Source organism: Nelumbo lutea, chromosome 6, assembly GCF_056320005.1.
Source record: "Nelumbo lutea isolate HS-2025 chromosome 6, American lotus-T2T, whole genome shotgun sequence".
Taxonomy (NCBI): Eukaryota; Viridiplantae; Streptophyta; class Magnoliopsida; order Proteales; family Nelumbonaceae; genus Nelumbo; species Nelumbo lutea.
In genome coordinates this window covers 12,337,122-12,362,140 of record NC_142689.1, presented here as the reverse complement: position 1 = coordinate 12,362,140, position 25,019 = coordinate 12,337,122, and the positions used below count along the sequence as shown (strand labels likewise).

The following is a 25,019-nucleotide window of genomic DNA, read 5'->3' as shown; positions in this document are numbered from 1 at the left end:
AATGATGTTTTGACAAAAAATAAAAAAAATTTAAAAATGAAAACCGGTTAAAACTGTTCAAACAGTTAATCGCCCAGGTCAGCGGATTGCTGACCAAAATCAACAGTTTTTATGGAGAAACCGGTTTTGGGGATAACCGGAACCGATCACCTGACCGGTTCCTGGTTTTTCTGGTCTGACCGTCCGGTCCAATTTTAAAAACCATGCTTCCCACCCAATGGTTTGCCCCTTTAGGCCCATCCATAACCCCACCAAAAAAAAAAAATTCCTGAATCCACTCCATGTTCACCATTCAGCTTTTTACCAAGAGGAGGGGTCTACCAATTGGAGAACTGGCATGTGGGAGGAGAAGAGTGTGGGGATGAGGAAAAGATGAACGGGGATCGGTGTGGTGCTGGTTGAGACGCTTGTGTAACTTTCACCGATAATAAACATTGATTAAAATACAACATCAAAAAAATGATGATGATAATGTGGAACTTTTGTATGATTAAAATATCTTTATTAATTCAGGTCTTCATTTGTTTTTTCAACTTAAAAGGTATTAAGCATAAATACTATTTTACCCACACTCATTATCAGATGTCATTCACTACAGGTTTCTAAAACAGTTGAGGCTGTTTTTTTTTAAACAGTCAAAGTTTTTCTGATGTAAAACTCTTTGGTGTGTTGGTTCAACTTTTTGCCATGTCTAAATTACCAACAACTATGATGCATTTACTCCATTTGCTGTCAACACCCATCTCACAACTCATCTAGCTATGCATTGAGAGCATCTCTGCTGAATGGCTGAATGACAACATAAAATACAAGAAATGTTCCCTTCTACTCTAAAGTAGTGGGTGTGAGGAGCAATAAATTAAGTGGCATTCGAAACTGTGTATATCTCATGACCGTCCATGGGATTCAGTCTCGCTCGGTTGGGTGTGGGTGGGACCGATTCACGCCACATCCCAATATAGCGTGGATCGGTTCCATCCACACACCCCAAAATTTCGTAAATGGTAAAAAATCATGGTTTGGTCCCTTCCACGGTTGATTGTTGATCCTATGCTTCATCACTCTTTTTGAAACCCTACACATTACCGTTGAAAAATAATATTTTTCAATGTTAGTTAATATTGCTTTATAAAATAATAATTTTTTTAATTTTTTAATGTTTTCATCAATAAAATAATACATATTTTTAGCTTTTTAATTTTTATAAATTTTTAATGTTTTATCAATAAAACTATATATTGCTCTCCAATAGTCGTCGCGAGAGGTCGTTCATTGGGTGCATGACAGGTAGCATGTATCCAAATAATTTGAAGATAAGTTGGATAGATGTATCGATCCAAATGTGGAGCCCTTTGTGGTCCAGCAACTAACGAGGCTGCTTTCACTCTCTAAATTAATTTCGAGGAAACAAATTAACTTTTTATTTTAATTTTAATGATACAACTGAAATTCTCGAGTTCAAAATCTTTTTTTTTTTTTTATCTCAACTATAAATTAAATAGAACTAGCTATTAGGCACATAATTTGTCGATCGATCAATGGAACTCAGAAACAACGTTAAGTACTTTGTTTGAGCATCTACACTTCCCTTACTCCCAGTTCCATCAGAACCATGGGATTTACCATTGTTGTCGCCCTTTTTGCCTTGTTTGGATTTTCTTTCTTGCATGAATCCAGTTCTACCACCACCAAGGTAATACTTCAAACGAAGCCATGGGCTGCCTTCGCCACTTCAATGGCTGATCTTTTATGAGTTACTTATTTTATATACTAAAAGCGAAAATATGTCATTTCCATTCAGTCACTTGATCAAGGTGCCAGTTGACTATAATTGAGATGGAATGATTTATTGCTTTGTCTCTCTTATTGAATTGGTTATAAAGTAGCATAATTGTCAAAACATTTATGATTTTTGTTTGAGTCCTACAATTTGATTCTGGAATACGATGAATTATATGTTATATCATGCATTTTGAATTAATTTAATCAATAATTAATTCTGTAATCTTTTCATTTCTTCGATTGTGTTTTAAGTTTTGTCAAGGGAGAACTGTTTTAAATCCCTTACCAGAAAACGATTCATTTAATACTTTTCAAAAATCATATCAGAATTTATTTTCTATCATATGTGGATTAAAGAGCCATTATATTTTATATTATTTGATCATCATCATCATCATCATCTTCTTCTTCTTCTTCTGTTGTCCGAGTTATAAATTCTATGGTTTCAGGTCCACATGTTTAGATACCAATTAAAAACTGGCTGGGTAAAATTATTTATCAAAATTTAGATTTTCAGTAATATTTATTTTATTTTTTTGATAAATCGTTAAAAAATAGAGAAGAAATCTTCTGATTTACAATATGACTCGTGATTTTATTCAATTACTTTTTCTAAAAAATGAAGCGACAAGTCGTTCACTTCAGCCTCTAAAGAAGTTGTCAAAAAATGGATGCAGCACTACATAGTTTACATGGGAGACCAGCACTCGTACCCGGATTCAGATTCTGTGATCAGTGCTAACCATGAGATGCTTACTTCATTCGTTGGCAGGTAAGTTACTAATTAACATGTAATCCCCAGTTGCCCACATCTTCAGCTGCAGCCACCGTAACAGGAAATAGTTGCAACCGCGCAACCAATAAAATACAAGAGACCCCCCAGTGGAAAAATAAATTAAGAATGTACAGATCATGAGTTGTTTTGAATGTAAAAGTAAAACCAGGTTATTTATGTGCGAATATTATTTTGGGTCACAAGAAAGTCTTGCAACAGTGGTTGTAAAACAATTAAGCGGGATTAATTGTGCCCATGTTTCCACAATTTCCTGCAAACAGTATAATAGATTTAGCCAGGGTACCTACTGTTTAATTTCCGGTTTTTTTTTTTTTTTTCTTTCTTTCTTTGGAAGTATTGATGGAGCACAACAGGCAGCAGTTCACCATTATACCAAGAGTTTCAGAGGGTTTTCTGCCATGCTCACGGCGGAACAAGCAGAGAAGCTTTCTGGTAAGATTGGCTTGAGCTGGGTTGGGAAGGGCTTAATTACTAAGATTGTTAAAATATATATATTATTCTCTAATTAGTAATTACTGACCCTCCCCGGCACCCCATAACCATGTGCAATCGATGCTTCAGAGAGTGAATCGGTTGCTTCTGTTTTCGAGAGCCGGACGATTCATCTTCACACCACACATTCTTGGGAGTTCTTGGGAGTTGATTCTATTCATCAATATAACCAATTGCCTATTGACGTTAAGTCGGATATGATCATTGGCGTCATTGACACCGGTAAACTATTAATTATATATGCATATTTCTTTTAACTCGGCAGCTCGGCTAACAAGTATGCTGCTGCTTTGTATATTCCATTGGTAAAAGGAATTTGGCCGGAGTCAGAGCTTCAACGACAGAGGCTTAGGGCCTGTGCCCAAGAGATTTAAGGGAGAGTGTGTGACTGGTGATAATTTTACATTGGCCGACTGTAACAGGTAATGCGATTATTCCATCGACATGATATCTGTGTAATTAGTTACAACTAGGTAGGTGGTTGTTGACTGATCATCTAGCTAGATATCATCATATACGTTTACCAATTAATGCATCTTGCCTTCCGTACGTTTTTGTTTATTGTCTTGTGTGCTACAAATTCTGGCTACCTAGTTCAATGCATGATTATTAATTAGACCTCATCGAGATTAATTAATGCTCCACTACCTACAGCTACTCTATTGATCCCATCGCTATTGGAGCTTTTCATGCATTCAGGAAGGGAATTCTGGTTTCAGCATCGGCCGGAAATTTTACCCAGCCAGTGGCAGCGGCACCTTGGATCCTCACAGTGGCAGCGAGCTCTGTGGATCGAGAATTCTCCTCCCATGTTCATCTTGGAAATTCAAAAATTCTCAAGGTATATACATTAATTAACTCTAGATAGCGGATAAATTAATTAATCAGAATAATTAATATACCAAGTAATTTTTTTTTCTCTATTTCTTTTAATTATCAATGATTCAGACTCACTATTTCCCTTGATACCCAGTTAAATAGATTAGGGTTCTAAAAATACGTTTTCCGTTTTTAATGAATCAGGGTTACTCCTTAAACCCATTTATGATGGATGGCTTGTATGGTGTCATAAACGCGAGTGATGCAGCAGCTCCGGGTGTTCCTTCTACCAATGCTAGGTATGAATTATTATTAATATTATTGGTTAATTGATAGCCAAGGATCATCGGTGCATTCAATTGGCCTATGGTTTCCCAGATTGTTTGTTTGCAGTGCATTTTTTTATTTATTTTGGTATTGAGTGCTAATTTCATTTGGATTAATGCAAATGCATAAGATAGTCAAAGTGTAAATTCTGGTACAATTTGCTTCAACTTATATGTTTATGAAAAGAGCCCCACCTTATGGAGGAAGCAAGATGTCGTGGGTTTCACCTTATATTAAAGAGAATTAAGTAGAAAGGAAATGCAAAATTTGAATAAACTTTTGGTAGTTAAAATTTGCATTGTCAATGAGTAAAACGAGACAAAAAAAAAACATTATATCACATAAGACTTTATAAGAGTATAAATCATAATAAATTAAAAACAAATGATGCAAAACATTTTGTATTTGACTGAATTAGCTCTGTCTCTGCAAACAAACAGAACCTCCCTCGAGCCTCAACAGTGAAACCACTCACGAATTTTAGTCTCCATTAAAACACGGCGATGCTGGCCGTCTAAAAGTTGTGTTTGTTTGTCTGCAGTTCTTGTGAGAAGGACAGTCTTGACAAGACGTTGATAAAAGGAAAGATAGTGGTGTGCGAGAAAACTAACACAAGAACAGATTTATCAGGGGAAAGCATAAGACGGGGCGGCGGTGTCGGGATGATACTCGTCCTTGATTTTCCCAATGAAATACTTGCACAGTTTGAAATCCCAGGCACTCTAATTAGTCCTCAACAATCTCAAGTGCTTCAAGCGTATCTCTCTACCTATAAGTAAGTAGCCTAATCACTGCTACGTACGCTTTCACAGAATTCATTTGGATGAATTGTCGGTGGTCTTGATTAACAAGTAAAACTTACTTTTAATTTAGTCTGTTTTTTTTTTTGAAAATTGATTCTTTTTCTGGGGTTAGATTTTCAGAAATCATTCTAAGAATTGATTCTTTGAATATTTAGAAAAGAAAATGCATTTGGGTTCAAAATTCATCTTCAAATGCTGATCCTTTGAAGTAGAATTTTAACCATAAATCATGGTTTTCAAAATCGGATGGGAGAATTGGGAACTGGTCAGGTGATTGGTTCTGTTTTATCTCAAAATCCCTATTTGGCCAAAAACTGTTGATTTGGTCAGTAGACTATTGACTCGAGCGATCGAATTGTTGAACTATTTGACTTAGGAACGGTTTTTCGGGTTTTTTATTTTTCTTGTCAAAGCAGGCCATTCATTCGAGCCAGATGGTTGGACCGTTCAACCCAGAAATTGGACCCTAGAACAATTTCCTATCCGGTCCAATTTTAAAAACCTTTTCATAAAGTTAAGCTTTTAAGCAATTCATTTTTTTTATATCCCTACCTTTCAAAAAGCAAAAAACTATAAACTTAAGGCTGTGTTTGGGTAGATTTCTACTTTTATACTTTTAATAGTATGAAAGTACAAAGTACAAATACAACTTTTACTTTTAATTTTCAAAACAGAAGTACCATTTTTTGTTTGCCAAAAGCACCTTATCAATCATGTGATTCATCTGATCTTATATGTGACAAAGACCACATTACCCATGATTAGCCACCTATATACACTAAAGATATGAACACATGCCATGTGTATGCATCATGTACACGTGGTAATCACTTAGAATTGGCACTTGGTTTAGGAAATGAAGTGGTTTTGTACAAGTATAATGCTATATATAACATTAAAGTAAACAAGCCATAAAAACATTCCATTAAGCTTCAAGAATAGTTTAGCAAATGAAGAAGTCGACAATAGTGATTCCAGTGGTGGTAAACATGCAATAAACATACCATTAAGCTTGAAGATATTACATGAAATGTAGAAAAACATTAAAAGAAAGGGGGGAAATATGAAACTGGGATCCATACCTACGATTCTGGTGAGGGCTGTGCTTCTGACGACGATTTCCAGTGGCAATGGGGGTCAGAGATGGGTGATGACAGAACAAGAACCCACAGTAGTAAAGAGGGAGTCTCGATTGAGGGGTTTTACTTGAAGGATGGTCACATGTGACCACCCTTCACACGAAATGGAAGCAAAATTTCCCCAAAAGCGCGAATTAATAAAAGTCAACTTCATGCTTTTGAGGGGTTTCTTGCTTTTAAAAAGTATGAAAGCCAAAGTAGAAATATTTTTCATACTTTCGTATTTGAAAAGTCTATCAAAATAGGGCCTAAGTTTTTTTTTTTTTTTTTTAGATAAAAATACCACATTACTCACCAAAAGATAAAATGTTAATAACATCCGGTAGCCGGATAGGCCGGTGATCACACCAAATAATTTACGGAAAAATACGGGCAGGCCCATTGCAGATTTCTGAATTCTGCTGCAGATCTATAACCATTCAAAATGTCATATACCCCCACTCTCTATACACTAATGCCCGCCATGAATTGGCATCAATTCCGAGCTGGCACCTACCCAACTGTACTTTGGGTCTAAAACTTCTGACCGTGGGTTGAACTGTCATTCTCCCAAGAATTTATCATGTTTAGCAAACTGTGCAGGGGCGTTCAGACGTCAGTTAATATATATACAAACTGCAAAAATTGAAATTTAACCTTTAGGGCCTGGATATAAATTTCAGAACTATTGATATATACATATTTGAAAACTTGAAATGTAACCCATGTACAACTTTATAAATGATATTTCTAAATCTTATATTTGTATTGTATATATTTATATTTGTACTCGGTATAAATATAAATATAAAGTTTTATACTGCACATATTTGTATTTATACTCCTTCCAAGCTGAGGTTTAATTTCCAAACTGAACCTTAATTTTGAAGAGAATATGGGGCAAAAAGCTGGGGCTGTGCTTCAAGTGCATATTTTAAAAACTCTAACTACAGTCACAGAACAAGGTACCAAGCACCTGATTGGTAAAAAGTCTCCTGCTGGTTATAGAATAGAGTTGGGATTGAATCCCGTCTAACCTGGGTTGGGGGAATTTATGGGTTTGGAGGATGGGCTACTCCATTGTGTCCATAAAAAGTACAGTTAAGGACCTTTTCTCATATAATTCTTTCCATTAATCTTAATTGTTAAATTCTTTGAGAAGATACACATAAATAATTTTGAAAACAAAGTTATATTTAACTAATTTAATAAAATGATAAGGTATACTTAAATAATTAATCCTCTCTTTTAGAATTTGATCAAAGTCAGCAAATGTCCGTTGTCAATTTAGATATTCTACCCACAAGAATCTTATTTACACCTAATCGCAAGACATGGCCATATATCAGCCTCCCTATCAATAACAACAAGAACAAACAAGTATAGGAAATGTTCCAGATGTGTGGTTGTAGTGTCCAATAGGTGGACACGCATGGATAGGAGATCCGAACACCTTTAATTACTACAAGTCTACAATCAGTCAGGTGAAGGTTTATTTCAACCCAATTTAACCCTGTGCAATTGGCATCCCTACCATGAAGCCATGCATCCTACCTTAATGCATCACTAGCAGAGGGGGCCCTGCGTTGTAGGGGCTCACTCATAATCTATCAAGATCGAGCTCAGTTACCTTTGATTGCAGGTCTTTCAAGTAGCCAAGGTGCCGAGCCGAGGTTCCAAGCTGGGGTCTCTCTCAATTGCCAATGTGCCAAACCGAAGTTTTCCTCAACTACTGAAGTGTCGAGCTGAGGTTTCCCTAGCAGGTGAGGTGTTGAGTTAAGATCTCCCTTAGTTGACAATGTGCCGAGCTGAGATCTCCCTTAGTGACTGAGGTGTCGAGTTGAGGTCTCCCTCACTAGTCAAGGTGTTGTCTAGCTCGAGCTCGATTCGAATTAGAGATTTGAGCTTGAGCTGAAAAGTTCGATCTCGGCTCGGCTCGGCTCGAACTCGATTACCTTTGATTGCAGGTCCCCTAGCAGACGAGATGCCGAGCTGAGGTCTCCCTTAGTTGGAGAGAGAGTGGCATTCTTGTAATTTATAAGGAGAGAGAGATGGTAGGAGAGGGAGAGATGACATTCTTGTAATTTGTAAGAAAAAGAGAGAGGGTTGGTAGGAGAGGGAGAGATGGCATTCTTGTAATTTATAAGAAAAAGAGAGAGAGTTGGTAGGAGAGAGACATTCTTGTAATTTGTAAGAAAAAGAGAGAGAGTTGGTAGGAGAGAGACTGTCATTCTTTTCATTTGAAAGAAAAAAAAAAACAAGAGAGATGGAAAGAGAGAGTTGGTAGGAGAGAGTGACATTCTTGTAATTTGAAAGAAAAAAAAAATCAAAAGAGAGAGAGAGTTGGTAGAGAGTGGCATTCTTATAAATTCTATAAAAAAGGTAAAAAATACCGTTAGATTCAATTTCCCTCATCCCCAAGCCTTCTTATGTATACATTTCAGCTTAATATATTTATATAAATTATTTTTCTTACAGGAAGCCAATTGCGAAAATCTCTCCTACAGTGACGGTTCTAAAAACAAGGCCTGCACCAGTCGTAGCTTCATTTTCTTCGAAGGGACCAAATCAAATATCACCTGGGATAATTAAAGTAAGTTAATTTGCTATGCAATTAATGACACTTTTTTTTTTGCATTAATTCTATAATTTTATAGTTTTACACCTCATACTTGTTTTCGAAGTTACTTGTCACTTGTTAGTTGTCAATAGGGATGTCACTACATCAGGTTAATCGGTAAACCCACATTAATCGAGTGTAATTGGGTTAGGGATATGGTCATAGTTTTGAGTCGGATTCTGGTCGAGGATGGTCTGTGCCAAACATGATCCATTGACATAGCATTGAGATAATAGATGTCCAAGTTTAAGTATTATCAACTAAGGGGGTGTTCTGTAATGTGGATGAGAAATTGGGTGGTGTAAGCTGGTTTACACCACACCACTGTGGTAAGGACCAATTAATACCACATCACAATCCACAACTGTTCTGAACTGTGGACATACCATGTCCATTGGTCTAGTCCACACCCATAGTGGCGTTCTATAGGTGTGGTGTGATCCATACCACACTTTTTTATTCTATGTATTTCATATACAATTTATGAAGTGATATATACAAATGATCATAAATATAATTTTTACAATTGAATATTAACCAATAGATATTAATTTTAACAAAAAGTGGCAATAAAGTAATTTAAAAAATAAAATAAAATAACTATTTAAAAAATAAAATGATTTTAAAAAATGGAGCTTGTGACGGTTGGAGGAGAGCTTACAAAGGGTAACCCATGCTTACAATGCCTGACGATGAGGAAAGAGGAGCGGTGGAGGACTTTTAATGGTAAAAAGGAAAGAAAAATATATAGGGTAGAGAAGTATTGAATAAAAAATGGAGTATGAACCGATCATAGACACGAGAAATTGTCATTGTTGAGATTTTGGGGTGTGGACAGGGCCGGTCCACGATATAGTATGGACGCATTGTTTTAAAAACCAGATCGGACTGAACGGTTGAACTGTTTTCCTCATGAACCAATCATATATCCAGGTCCATTTTTAGATCGGATCTCTTTCTGGAAAAAAAAAACATTGAATTGGTTAGAAAACCGCTAACCTAGATGATATACGACCTAAGATCTAAGATCTAAGAAGTGAGATTTCGGAGAGAGAGAGAGATTAAAGAGAAAGAGTGGTGATAACTCAGATGGGAGATCTGAGATCTGAGAAAGAGAGAAACGAGATCTCAGATCTCAGATTTGAGAATAAAGTCGTTATTGCTGCCATGATCATTATTTCCGTTGCTGCCACCGTCACCACTGCTATTGTCGTCGTCGTCACAAGTGAATGTCTTCTTCTTATTCTTCTTCTTCTTCATCTTTGCTTCCCTCCTCTCCTTCCTTTCCTTTTCTTTTTTCTTTTTTCTTTTTTTTTTTTTTGCTTTTTTTCCTTTCTTTCTTCTTTTCTTAGCTGACAACCACCTTAGCTCCTCTCTCTTTTCTCACTAAAGGATGAAATCTTAATATTTCTAATCTAAAGGAAAACCACTCAAACCGTTCGACTTGGATGGTCAAACCACTGACCCAGAAACCGATGATCAAAGCAATTCTCTTTCCAAGTTGATTTTTAAAACCTTATATAAACCAGTCCCATCTACGACCAACCGAATAGTATATTCACCCCGTGGTATAGACTGAAATGATTCATCCATAATAAGAACACACTTTCAAACACCACCTAAATAATGATTTAGTTGTTATGTTAACTGGGTCAACAGATATGCGGATTCGAGTGCCACTACCTACCAGCACAGAATTAAAAAATAAATAAAAAATAAAAATAATTACGGCCCCTATGGAAGATTCATGCGTATCACTAATACCAAAAAAAAGTGTAAGCATTTAAGCTTATTTATATATGTAATGTAATAGAATTATATTTCAAAAACTTTAAATTAAACTGAGTAATATATAATATGTAATGTAGTATAAATATTGTATATAATCTACCTTATATAATTTATATTAAACTTCCGGTTAGGCCAAGTTGCTCAAGCCTAGAATTTTAGGGCTGAGGTCCATATGCATTATGTTTGGGCTCGGGCCGTCGGGCGGGCTGGGCTTGGGAAGAAAAACAAGGTTATTTGTGTTGGGTTAGGGTTACAGGGTTAAATTTTGTTGGATTGGAATTGACTCTAGCCTCAGGTTGGGCTCTGCCGCTCTGGTTCATCTCAACCGGATCCAACTAAGCCCAAGTTACACCCTTAGGCCTATTTTATATATTATCTGTTTTAAACGAAACAAATGCAAATTTGAAGGCGTTATGTAGTGGTTATTTTGCCTCCCTGCATTGTGAGGCAAATATCCACTTTCAGAAATAAAGAGTTTATCCTGAGAATTTACTTCCGCGAAAAAGTATGAGAACAGGCAAATGGAGGGGTGGTATGTTAGTTGGTTCATTCCAATATAGATGAAGATTCAATTCCTGCAGCCATCGACTTTAGGGGGAGGGGTTATTAGTGGTGTGTATCACCAAATAGAAATGTCAATTGGATTGGATTTGGTCTAATTTGATTCAATCCAGCATTGATTCATTTACAAATGAATTGGATTAAATCTGATCCAATTAAGTCTAGTTGAAATGCAAATGGATCGAATTAGACCCAATTCAGTTCAAACTAAATGAAACTTTAGAAATTACTTAAAAACCCAGAAAATATAAAAAAAAAATCCAGAATTATATATTAAAGATTTGACAAAAATATAAAAAATATCTTCTTTATTTCGTCATTGAATTCCAACTGCAATGACTCAGAAGGCAGAGATAGACCTGTGATATATAGAATATAACATCACTTGGCGTGCCCATATACGCACCAAAAGTCCTCTGTTATGCGCTTTTATTCCATCTTCAAATTCCTCCAGAAACCAGTCATCTACCCCGAATTCAGAATTTATGTCAAATCCCACTGGAGGCCTATTGACTCATATGAAATTCTTGCCGCTTGCCTCCACAGCCATAGCCAATTTCGTCACTTGTGAAGCAGAGATAGTGTTCCGGGAACCGATGCATACATGAAGAACAGAATCCGGAGGCTGCATATTGAGCCACTCGATGCATTGATTCAGGGTGGTCCTGGACTCCTGGCAGCTCTGTCTGCATGGGTTTTGTTGGCCAAGGAAAAGGTGGTAGGTCCGATACTGTAAATCAGTTTGATTGAAGTCCAATGTGTTAAATAAAAGCCCGTCGGATTTCAGCCATAGACAAATCTGTGTCTGTATGAATCTAGAACAAGGATCAGTCCCATTAGCGTACTCGATGTTGTTTGGTTGGCAATGAGGGAGGTGTAACCACATGGAGAAGTAGATGGCCATCCCATAAGCACCGCCAGCATTGAAGATGGAATGAAACCCAGGCCATCATCGACCTTGGTCGACCATACAAACAACTTGTTGACGATAATGCAAAGAGGAGGACGGCCGTTTTATTGATGGGTGATGTCGGAGAGGAGGCATTTGAAAGACGGTGTGAGGGAGAAACTAGCTTTGAAGAGGTGAATGATGAAATGCCCAGATCCTTAGCCTTGAAGGTTTCGATGGACTTTCAGAAGGTTTGCAAAGGAACGGAGTTCCTCCCCATTTGGATCCACTAATTATATCTCAAACAATAAAAACGTGGACCAGTCCAATTTAGATGTGAACTGGACGGGTCCAATCCAAATCTGGTCCATTGACACCCCTATCGCCAAATACCCAAAAAAGAAGTATGAAGTATTTGCAGAGAAGAGAACAATACCACATTGGTGTTTGAATTGGAAAAATGTTGACTGTTAGTTATCTAAACCCTACAATGTCATTTTATTATTTTATAATTTTAATTCAATTTGTTAGATCTCTTAGAATCACAGTATCTGCAATATTTTAATTTGTAATGTTGCAGCCCGATATTGCAGCACCAGGGGTCAATATATTGGCAGCGTGGTCTCCAGTAGCAACTGCTCCAACGGCTGGACGACCTGTTGACTACAATATAATCTCAGGCACCTCCATGGCCTGCCCACATGCCTCAGCTATTGCTGCTATTATCAAATCTGTCCACCCTTCATGGAGTCCAGCAGCCATACAATCCGCAATCATGACAACAGGTAATAAACCCCTTTTCTTATATATCAAAACATTTTAAATCCCAATTAAGATTAATTCATTTAAGCCTCATACTACATTAGCAGCATAATTTTGAGAATATCTCAATTCTTCTTTTTGGGTTTATGATAAATGATTTGGAGTAAAATATGCAAGTTTTCAGAAGTTGGTTACAATCCTTAAAATTTAAAATTTCATGTGTTAGTGGATTAAAATATAAATAGGTATAGATAGTTATTTGAATTCTAAAGAACCAAGGAGAGGGAGAGGGAGAGGGAGTGGAACTCAATTCCAAATGTACTCTCTTGCAATCCAAAGATAACCTACAAATAAAAGTGACTATTTGCATTAATCCGGCTAGGGTGTGAGCTAATCTTGCCACCGGATAAAGGGAGTTGTATTAGGTCGGCATTTCTGACATCGATCAAAACTTTTGCCCAACTCTTTTGAATATGGATCCTAAGTTATCTTTTGCATGCGCATATTAAACTCTTCCTTACAACTAACATATGTACTATTCTCCAATTCGAGTGCAAAATTGAGCAAGAGTACGCCATAACATTACTCGGTTGTGAGAAACATGTAAGAGTTCATCATCATTTTGGATGAGTATGGGTAAAGAGGCCAATAGAAAAATATGAATTTGATTTGCTATCTTAAATATAGAATAGGAAATGGTATAGAATTAATTTACACAATGAAAGGAAGGATTGATATTACATGTTTACAAATAAACTAAATGAAAAGATAAATGCTATAAAATATCTTTATACTATGGTGCATTGGAAAAGTAAATAATAGAAACAGAGTAGGCAATAATAGTATACAAAGATTTAAAAATTGAATTCTTAAATGTTAAAAAGTCAGGAATGGAACACTTTTATTTAAACAAGTTTTAGTTAAAGAAAATTACTAATATAATTAGTGTTTATGTACCTCAAGTGGGCTTAGAAGAAAGCATTAAAAGACAATATTAGCAAACAGAGATGAGTTAATTAAAGGAATTCTAATTGAAAAGTGGATTTTTATAGAAAGAGATCTAAATGGGTATGTGGAGAAAAGAAGAGCAAAAAATTATATGATATATATAAAAGGCTTAGGTTTGGGTAGAGGAATGATATGATATATACAATTACCTCAAAAATAAGATATTTTAAAATATATAGGACTATAAAGCAAGATATAACTCAATGTGAGAGATTGAAGAGGACATAGTCTATAGTAGGGGTGGCAACGAGTCAAGCTTTTCATGAGTTGCTCAAGCTCGTTTCAGTTCGGTTTCAATCGAACTTGAGCCACTAGAACTCGGCTCGTGAGGCTTGCGAGCCAGCTCAAATATATATAATAAAACTATAGAAAATAATATATATAATAAAAATATTATAATTATTAATTATTATAATTCTTTTTTTTTTAAATATCAAATAAAAATATTTTTATATATAAATTTTTATTTTTATAAAATATTTTTTCTCAAAATCGAGCTTGAGCTGAACCGATCTCGAGCTTATGAATTTTTTACTCGAACCAAGCTCAAGTTCAAGGTTATGACTCGAACCGAGCTTGAACTTGAACTCGAGCCTTGTAGAACAATCTCAAGCCGAACTCGAACCTCGTACTATTCGACTCGGATCGGCTCGAATCCACCCCTAGCCTATAGAATTAGAGCAGGATAGAGAACATTGGAGAATGCTTTAGAGAATTACATTTGTGAGACAAGAATACCATCTAAAGAAGAAAAAATTGATAAAATGGTTGTAAGGCCAACAATGTTGTATAACTAGAGTGATATTTGACCTATGTACAGAGCATCTAATATATGAGTTACCCATAAACAGATCATCTAAAACAAGAGTAGTAGAAATGTGAATGTTGAGATGGATGAGGAATAGAAATATGAATGTTAATGGTATGTCTCAAAAGTTAAAACCTACCCTCTCTCCCTCTCTCTCTCTCTCTCTCTCTCTCTCTCCCTCTCTCTCTTCCCCTGCTTCCGCTCTCCCTCTCACGATCCACCACTGTCCACCATCACTGGTTGTGCCGCCGGCATTCTTTTTCTCTCTCTATCTCTTGTTTCTTCTTCTCTCTTCCTCAAAATCGGCAACCCAACCCTCTAACTGGCACCACCGCTGCAACCTCCGATGCCCCTGTTCTTGGTACAGTAAGAGAGCATCAACAAAGTAGTTGTAGCAAGTTCAGTCAGCCGAGCTGGTTCTCTTTTCTGAGGAGATCCGATATTCTCTTTTTCATTTGTTTTTCCTCATTCTTGGACCCCTACTTCTTATTGACCTATTTACAGCAAGGAACTTATTCCCCAGGTTTGCAGTTTTGGTAGCGGACAAGGAATGCCTCCAGTGCATTGGGAACAAATTAAATTATTGATCACCATCTTATTGAGTTCAAACCAAGCCCTCCTACCAAATCGAGAACAAATTAAATTACACGTGTCTCAAAAAAGAGTGAATCAAATTTCTAAACCTAATTCTTGTTAGAACTGATCTGACAAAAGCCTAGATGATCAAATTTTGAATATAACTCTTCTTCATTTGGGAGGCCTGCCTAAAGAAACTAAATACCTATGATATGTTACAAAAGAAACTCAAGAGGCAGATGCATCTCCCCACATGTCTGCCCCCTCTGCCTCAACAATGGCGAGACAGCGGAGCACCTTTTCCTTCACTTACCATTAACAAGGAAAATCTGGTGTTCCTTTCTCAGTCAGGTGGGACTCAACTGGGTATTCCCAAACCAAGTCATAGATCTTCTGTGACAATGGCACTGCAAAGGCCTTGGAAGTAGGGGCAAAATTTATTGGAGCATGGTGACCCACACAGTGTTATGGGGAGTTTGGAAAGAAAGAAACAACAGAACCTTTGAAAACAAAGCCAGGAATATTAAGGATCTAATCTTTCACATTACATACCTTTGCGACAGCTGGGCCCTAAACTCTGAAGTCTTCAAAGGCACCACATTAAATGACCTTCAGAGAAACCTGGTAGAAGTCCTCTACACTTCCCCTGGAATCGGCTTTATTCAAACATCCTGCCCCAGGGAGGAGAACTAGTTAAATCTAAGCTTTAATGGCAGTGCTCAACGGTCCACAGTTCAAGCAGGAGTTGGAGGAGTAATCTGTGGGAGTGGGGGCAGCATCCTTTGGGCTTTCAGTGGTCCGATTGGGAGAGCTGATGCCACCAGGGCAGAGATCTTAGCTGCCCTCACAGGTCTTCGTTCCGCCAAAATGTCAGGCCTTTTCTCTTCATCAAGTGAGGGCGATTCAGCTAACACAATAAACTGGTTAAGGCATTGGACTGGAGGCCCTTGGAGGCTTGTTCATCTGCTGGATGAAGCTAGAGATATTCTAAATAACCTGAATGCAAAGCTAGTTTGGATTCATAAGGAATTAAACACCATAGCTGATTTTCGGTGAGGTGGAAGAGGCAAAGCTTCAAGATAATAGTTTCATTTTCGGTGAGGCTGGCTTTTCTCATAGATTTCTTCGCCTACTGATTTTTTTTTTTTTTTTGAGAGGCTCAACCTTTGAGTTGTATGGTTGAAAGGGGTTGTGTATCTAGTGGGGGTCTATTGTCTATTGACTGGTGTTTTTGATGTGGGTTTACTTGCAAAGTCTTTGTTTAGCGGTTTCGCTTTCTCTTCTGAGCTGGGTTTATTCCTGCTGGGCGCAGGTTGTAAATTCTCCCTGTTCTCTCATCTTTCTATTTTCTAATAAATTTTTGTTTTACCTCCAAAAGAAAAGTTTTACACATTTGAAACTTGTTAGGTTGCTAATTCAGATAGTTCTGACTAATTAATATAATTATATCAAACAAACAATTTCTACATATTTTCTTTTAATATTTATTTTATTATAGCTGCGTATTAGTATTCTTTAAATATTCACAATGTTTGTTTCCTTTTGCAGAATTTAATTATTACCCTAGGCCGTTAAAGACAATTACTTGATCATTTTTAACAAGTTTTTTTTTTTTGTTTGATACATACAGCTACAGTACTTGACAATACTCAAAAACCCATACTAAGCAACCAAGAGAAATCTGTGTCGACGCCTTTTGACTATGGATCTGGACACATAAATCCAATTGCAGCACTTGATCCCGGGCTAGTTTATGATTTTGATTCCAATGATGCTTACGATTTTATATGTAGTAACAATGCCACACTGGGAGAGCGGTTGGGGTTGATAGGGAAGGTTGTTCCTTGTAAAAACCCACCAGTCCCAATCTACAATCTCAATTATCCATCAATTGCTGTAACGAACATGACGGGAACAAGCCTCTCTGTTAATCGAACAGTTACTTACTACGGTGAAGGCCCAACTGTTTATGTTGCATCTGTAAAGCAGCCAATGGGCGTGAACGTTATGGTCCGTCCTTGTAAGCTCAGATTCAGCGAAGTTGGTGAGAAGAAGTCTTTCATGGTAGAATTCAAGCCCTACAAGGATACTAATGGCAGCGTTGTGTTTGGGGAGTTGATATGGAGCAACTTAAACGGACTCCATAGGGTTAGGAGTCCCATTGCACTTCATGTACTCTTAATCTAGCTACTTACATAATATTCTAAGCTATACGTACCTACTCAGCTCTTTCTCCAAACTCTTATTATGTAACCAATAATCCACTATTCGTTTAATAATAATAATAATAATAATAATAATAATAATAATAATAATAAATCTCTTCTGGGTGGTGCGTGTACGATGCATTCTGTTTAAGTAATAGCAATAAGAGTTATGCTTTTCTAATTTGGAAAGAGTCACAAATTAATTGTCAGCGTATTCTATCAAAATTAGTTTCATTATCTCATTCCTTTTAGGAGATAGCTGTACATATATTCTCTTCTTTTCTTATTGTATCCTCTTTAGGTCATTGACCTTCTCTCCCTATTGTATCCCTATTATAATTAGCTCTATTATAAATAGAGTTGTAGCCTATTGAATATAGATGTTAAAGTGAAAGATCTTCTTCATTCATCCTTCTTGGTTCCTATCATGGTATCAGAGCCTGTGATACTTTATCGGATCCGTCCCTCCACTTGAGCTTCGTCGGTGCCCTCTCATAAGTCCACACTGCTGTTGCACCGGTTATCGTTGCACCTCGGGTTGAAGACTAGCTATCTCGCATAACCGCCCGTCATGATCGTCATCCTGTATACGACTCCTAGTACACTGTCGCTACACCAGTTATCATTGCACCTCGGGTTGAAGTCCACACTGTCGTCCACACTGTCGTTTCTTCTTCTTTAAGCCCGAAAGCAGAAGCAGGGTAATCTGGAGGTTGCCATCTGGTGCACGGAAGCTTGTCGATCCAGCTTCGACTTCGCAAGGGTCTTCCTGCTCTGCCGCCCGGTACAGAGGTAAAAAGAGAATTCGACGGAACCGACGACTAAAGCTTGGATCCTCCGTCTTCCAAGTCTGCAACCAGAGCGACGGAGTCGACGACTTTTCCGCTCCGGTTGGCTGCGGATCCTCTGTCCTCCGTCTTCCAAGTCTGCAACCAGACCAACGATCCCTTTGCTTTTCTCCGTTCGGAACCGACGACTTCGCTGCTCCGGTTGGCTATAGATCCTCTGTCCTCCATCTTCCAAGTCTGCAACCAGACCAACGATCCCTCTGCTCTGCTCCGTTTGGAACCGACGACTTCGCTGCTTCGGTTGGCTGCGGATCCTCAGTCCAACTGCTCTGCTCCGATTGGCTACAAGCTTGGATCCTCTGCGACAAGACCAACGATCGGCGAACGAGATCTTACCGGATTCCGCAGGGTCATCGAGGTAGATATCGCAGAGGGTGACCCAACCCGAGTCAGAAGCTCCTTACTCTTACTGCGTTCTTCCTCCTTAAGCCAGATGAACCCGACTTCTCTATTGCAACCCACCTTCTCCGTGCCACCAACGGCAACAAACTCGAGGCAGTAACAACCCCAGGCTGGCTGCAACACAAGCCCGACCCGAACAAGAGGTCACTCATCAGTGGGTCTCGTAGTAAGCCTCTGTTTCAGAAAATAGTTGGATTTTAACCGACCCAAGCATTAAGTGTAAGACCCCAGGCAGCGACATCCAGCGATTTCTTCCTGCAGAGAGCATCTTCGTCTTCTCTCTGTAATTCTCAATCGCTTTTACTGTTGCCTTGTTCCTTTTTTTTTCTCGTGATTTACTTTGCTCCGGAGTTTTGTGTTTCTCCTCATGGATTATTCTGAAGCTGCTCAACATATCTCTCATCCCATCACTGTTACCTTCGATGGCTCAAATTATGATTTATGGTCCTAGGAGATGTGCAGTTTTCTCAAGGGACATCTTCTATGGCGATATGTGACATGTTAGATTCCCAAACCTACTAAAATTGCTGATGAAACAGAGGATAAATTTGCTGAACAAGTAGAAAAACGGGATGGGAAAAATCATCAAATATTGACATGGTTTCGCAATATTTGTATTACAAGCATCAAGTTGGAATTTCGCAGATATGACTCTCCTAAAGAGGTATGGGATTTCTTACAATTTCGTTATTATATTTCTGATGGTGTGCATTAGTTTTAGCTCTATAGGCGTCTTCACCGTATGATGCAGCAACCTGAACAGACCATTCACAGCTATGTCTCTGAATTACAAGTTCTTTGGGATCAATTAGCACAATGTGAACCTGAATGGGATAGTACCTCTGCAGCTACTACTTATTCCAAGCTTCGCGATCGCCAACGTGTTCGGCATCTTCTGATGACTCTCAGGGATGTGTATGAACCTATTAGCGGTACTCTACTTCATCGTAGCCCATTGCCTTCTCTTGAAGTTGTGATCAAAGATTTGCTCTCTGAAGAAACTCGTCTAAAAATACTCCGAGATGAGCGATCCTTATTATCTACTGATGCTGTTCTTGCTACTCCGAGTACGCCTGCTACTTCAACTAAATCTTCTAAATGGACTTTCTGCAATTACTTCAAGAAGACTGGTCACACTATTTCTGAGTGTCGCCGCTTGAAAGCCAAAAAGGCGTCTGGAAAGAAGTCCTCATCCATGGGTTCTCAAGCTTCGAGTTCTATTGCAGTTTCTGCCACAAAGAATTCTTTTGATCACACCTCTCCAAAATTTTATCTTAGAAAACTCCAAGCTCTTCTTCACCAGCTCCAACCTGATTCTAGTATGCCTTCTAATTCAGTCTTGTCTGTCACTCCAGGTACTACCTCATCATGGTATTTTGATTATGCCTGTTGCAATCATATGACATCCAATTCATCATTGTTTACTTTCAAGTCACATCCTTCTATTGCACCAATTGTTCATACTGCCGATAGTTCCACCCTAATTGTCAAAAGTGTAGACATTGTTTTAACATCTCGTTTGTCACTTCCTAACACTTTTTTGGTACCTAAATTATCTATAAATATTATATCTGTTGGACAATTATGTGAACTTGGTTTTGAACTACATTTCTCAAGTTGTGGTTGTACTGTCCAGGATCCACGGACAGGGAAGATCATTGGGACAAGCCGTAAGGTTGGGAGACTGTTTGAGCTATCATCCCTTCATTTATCATCTCTTGCTACTGCTGTTACTTCTAGTGTTTGGCATTCTCGTCTTGGTCAAATTTCTACCTATAAATTAGGATCCTTAATTTCTAATGGATGTTTGGGTCCTGTTAAAACAACAGACTTTGACTTTGTTTCATGTCCTCTTTCAAAGCATCATGCTTTACCTTTTACTATAAGTGATTCTGTTTCTTCTGCACCTTTTGATCTTATCCATTATGATATTTGGGGCCCTTCACCTCATAATACCATGGGTGGTTCACGATATTTTGTGATCTTCGTTGATGATTTCTCTCGATATACATGGATTTATCTCATGCGTAATAAATCTGAATTACCTGCAATTTATATTCAATTTGCCACCATGATCAAAACTTAGTTTTCCTCTATCATCAAAATTTTTCGCACTGATAATGCCATGGAATATAGAGATTCTATCCTCACCCAATTTCTTTCACAAAATGGAACTATCATTCATAGATCCTGTCCCGGTATCTCTCAACAAAATGGGCGTGCAGAACGAAAACATAGGCATATTCTTGATACTGTTCATGCTTTTTTAATCTCTTCCTCTTGTCTTGAAAGTTTTTGGGGGGAAGCAGCCCTCATTGCTGTTTATACCATCAATCACATTCCTTCTCCTGTTATTGGTAACCTTTCTCCTTATGAACGATTGTATGGCCATTGCCCTGATTACCAGTCTCTTCGTGTATTTGGTTGTGCTTGTTTTGTTCTATTACAACCTCTTGAACATACCAAACTGGAACTAAAAGCATGTCTATGTTGTTTTCTCGAGTATGGTATTGAACATAAAGGATACCAGTGTTGGGATCCTCTTTCCCAGCGACTTCACATATCTCATCATGTTACCTTTTGGGAATACAAAATGTTTTCCAGTCTCTCCCCATTTCGAGTTACCACGACATCTCCACATTTCTTTACTGATCCTACTATCTCATTTTTTCCTGATGATTTACCTGCATGTCCGACTACTTCATCTGATAGCTCTAATAGTACTGCACCACCTGCAACCTCTCATGATGTATCTACCTTGGCTATGGATCCTCTAGCTCTGCCTTCTTCTGAGCCCTTGGTTCATCTTGATGCATTCGACCCTGCTCATTCTTCACTCCGTCGCTTTGGTAGGGTCACTAAACCTTCCGTTCTTCTTCGTGATTTTCATTGCTATTCTACCATTGTATTTTTATATGAGTCTTGTACCTATCGCGATGCTAGTACTGACCCTCTATGGCAGAAAGCAATGCCGGAAGAAATTCAAGCTCTTACAAGCACTCATACTTGGGATTTAGTTGGTTTGCCTCCAGATAAATCCGTGATGGGTTGCAAATGGGTTTACAAAATCAAGACTCGAACAGATGATTCAGTTGAAAGGTATAAAGCTAGATTGGTAGCTAAAGGGTTCACACAGGAGTATGGCATTGATTATGAGGAGACTTTTGCTCCAGTAGCTCGTTTCACTTCTGTTTGCAGTCTTATTGCGATTGCTGCAGCTAAGCACTGGCAGTTATTTCAGATGGATGTTAAGAATGCTTTTATCAATGGTGATCTTTCTGAAGAGATTTATATGCAACCCCCTCTTGGTTATGATCATCTTCCTAATTAGGTTTATCATCTTCGTAAGGCTCTATATGGACTTAAGCAGGCGCCTCGAGTATGGTTCTCCAAATTCAGCTCTACTGTTTGTCAGTTTGGCTTTCAATCTAGCACTTATGGTCATGCCTTGTTCATCCGAAAGACCTCTCAGGGTTGTGTACTTCTCCTCCGTTATGTGGATGACATGATCATTACTGGCGATGATTTGCAGGGCATTTCCGCTCTTATGACCTTTCTTAGCAAACAATTTGAAATGAAATATCTTGGTCGACTAACTTATTTCTTAAGCATTGAGGTCTCCTCTGACCAATCGGGATATTATCTGTCTCAAGCCAAGTATGCCACTGATCTTGTTTCTCGTGCAGGACTCACTGATACTAAGACTGTTACCACTCCAATTGAGCCTAATGCCCATTTGGTAGCTGATGAGGGCAAATTTGGCCCTCTAGTAAAATTGTGACACGTGGCACCTCGTGACAACTAGGAAAACACCCAGCCAACAAACTTACGAAGTTGGTGACCCACCCGGGCACCTGTCTGGCCGGCCTGGTGCGACCTGCGCGCGGCCTGACGCGCGCCTGCGCGGCGCGCACGAACAGCATGGCGCGCGCGGGGCCTGCGCGAACTGCGCGCAGCCTAGTGTGCGGCCTGCGCGAACTGCGCATGGCCTGCGCGAACTGTGCACAGCATGCGCGACCTGGCCGACCTGGACCAGCCTAGCGCATGATCCGGCCAAGGCACCAGCTTGACGACTTGATCTAGACACTGACCCCCCGACTGACACAGGCGCCAGCTTGACGACCTGATCTAGACACTGTCCCGCTGACTGACATAGGCGCCAACTTGACGACCTGGCCTAAACACTGACCTGCCGACTGACGCAGGCACCCCTCTGACAACCCGGCCCAGGCGCCGACCTGGCCGCCTGACACAAGCGCCACCCTGACGACCTCGAGGAGTTCACCACCGTACCCCGGATCTGACCGGATGCGACGAGTCTTACCGTTTGGAGGCTTTTCACCCACCTAACCCGCGAAGACTCCGGTACATAAAGACCTCACCCCCCAAAGGGGAAGGGGATGGAAAAGAAAGGGAAGTAACCCTGCTCTCTAGCTCTCTCATATTATCTTCAAAGCTCTCTACAATAAGAGTGCTAACTTAAGCATCAGAGAGCCCCCACCGGGAAAGTACCCTCGGGACCTCTGATTCAGTTCTCGCAGGTCCTTCAGCTCCCACCGCCTACGAAGAGGAGGAAAAGATGTAGTTCTCGGAAGTCCCTCAGCTCCCCCCACCTACAAGGAGGAGGAAAAGATGGAGTTCTCGGAGGTCCCTCAACTCTTGCCACCTACAAGGAGGAGGAAAAGATGGAGTTCTCGGAGGTCCCTTAGCTCCCGCCACCTACAAAGAGGAGGAAAAGATGGAGTTCTCGCATGTCCTTCAGCTCCCACCACCTACGAAGAGGAGGAAAAGATGCAGTTCTTGGAAGTCCCTCAGCTCCCCCCACCTACAAGGAGGAGGAAGAGATGGAGTTCTCGGAGGTCCCTCAACTCCCGCCACCTACAAGGAGGAGGAAAAGATGGAGTTCTCGGAGGTCCCTTCGCTCCCGCCACCTACAAAGAGGAGGAAAAGATGGAGTTCTCGCAGGTCTCTCAGCTCCCGCCACCTACAAAGAGGAGGAAAAGATGAAGTTCTCGCAGGTCCCTCATCTCCCGCAGCCTACAAAGGAAAGAAGACCACCTCATGCTGAGGGCAGTCGGATTGCGCCGCACCAGGGGGCTCCAACATTCTCTAAGGCATCGACCGCCTAGTAGGGAGTTCGCCCCCAGGCAGTTCGCCCCCAGGTAGTTCGCCCCCAGGCAGTTCGCCACCAAGGCAGTTCGCCCCCAGGCAGTTCGCCACCAGGCAGTTCGCCACCAGGGAGTTCGCCACCAGGCAGTTCGCCCCTAGGCAGTTCGCCACCAAGGCAGTTCACCCCCAAGCAGTTTGCCCCCAGGTAGTTCGCCACCAAGGCAGTTCGCCCCCTGGCAGTTCGCCACCAGGCAGTTCACCACCAAGTAGCTCGTCACTAAGGTACGCCACCACCGGGTCGAATAACGAGGTACTTTGCCAAAAAGTTTTACATCACAAAACATTGGTACGTGGCCGAAAACGGTTACATCAGTAGCCACTGATGGTACTCCTCTTAGTCATTGCACCTTATATTGGCAACTAGTTGGCTGTCTTGTATACCTTACTGTTACTCGTCCTGATATTGCGTATGCTGTACATATTGTGAGTTAGTTCATGTTTGCCCCTCGCACTGCCCATTATGCTGCTATGCTTAAGATCATCCGTTATGTCAAGGGCACTTTGTTTCATGGACTTCAATACTCCAGTTCTTCCTCTCTTCATTTGATCGCATATTCTGATGCTGTTTGGGCCAGTGATCCTACTGATAGACGCTCCACTACTAGTTATTGCTTCTTTCTTGGAGATTCCCTTATCTCTTGGCGTAGTAAGAAGCAAACGGACTGTTCATTCTGTAAATTTTTGCTTATAATTTTTTTGTTGTCAGAATGGGCCGTCCGTTTGAACCGAAGGGTCGAATCGTCAATCTAAAATCCGATGGCCAGAATGGTTCCATTTTGGGTCGTATGAGTCATACGCTTGAATGACATAACACGTATGATACTACTTAATGGACCTCACAAACTCATTTTTTTTTCCTATAATTTTTGTTGTCAAAACGGACCGTTCATTCGAACCCCGTCGACCCAAAAACCGATGGCTAGAATGGTTCCATAATTTTTGCTTGCAATTTTTATTGTCAGAACGGGCCATCCGTTCGAACTAGACGGTCAAACTGTCAGTTGTCAGAATGTTATTAACAACATTTATCAATAATAGTAAGTAATTATACTATTTAATTAAATAATCATTAATGATAGTTTTAATAATATTATTTAGTTATTTTTTTTATAACAGTAATTATTAAATTTATGAATAGGATTTATTAACAATATTCATTAAATTAATAATTACCAAAATTAAATTAAATTAACAGTATTTATTAGTAATAGTCAGTAATTATAACATTTTATTAAATAGTC

General features: G+C 39.3%; 1 protein-coding gene across 1 annotated transcript; it reads left to right on the top strand.

The window, feature by feature from the left end:
* Positions 1-1,287: 1,287 nt before the first annotated feature.
* LOC148847371 (subtilisin-like serine-protease S) lies at positions 1,288-17,613 on the top strand. The gene is given in 12 exon segments (XM_088949605.1): positions 1,288-1,693; positions 2,460-2,554; positions 2,913-3,010; positions 3,140-3,292; positions 3,383-3,401; positions 3,403-3,492; positions 3,713-3,911; positions 4,094-4,188; positions 4,758-4,991; positions 8,616-8,730; positions 12,579-12,783; positions 16,783-17,613. Coding segments are annotated over 12 exon segments (1,941 nt in total). The 5' UTR covers positions 1,288-1,612; the 3' UTR covers positions 17,340-17,613.
* Positions 17,614-25,019: the final 7,406 nt, after the last annotated feature.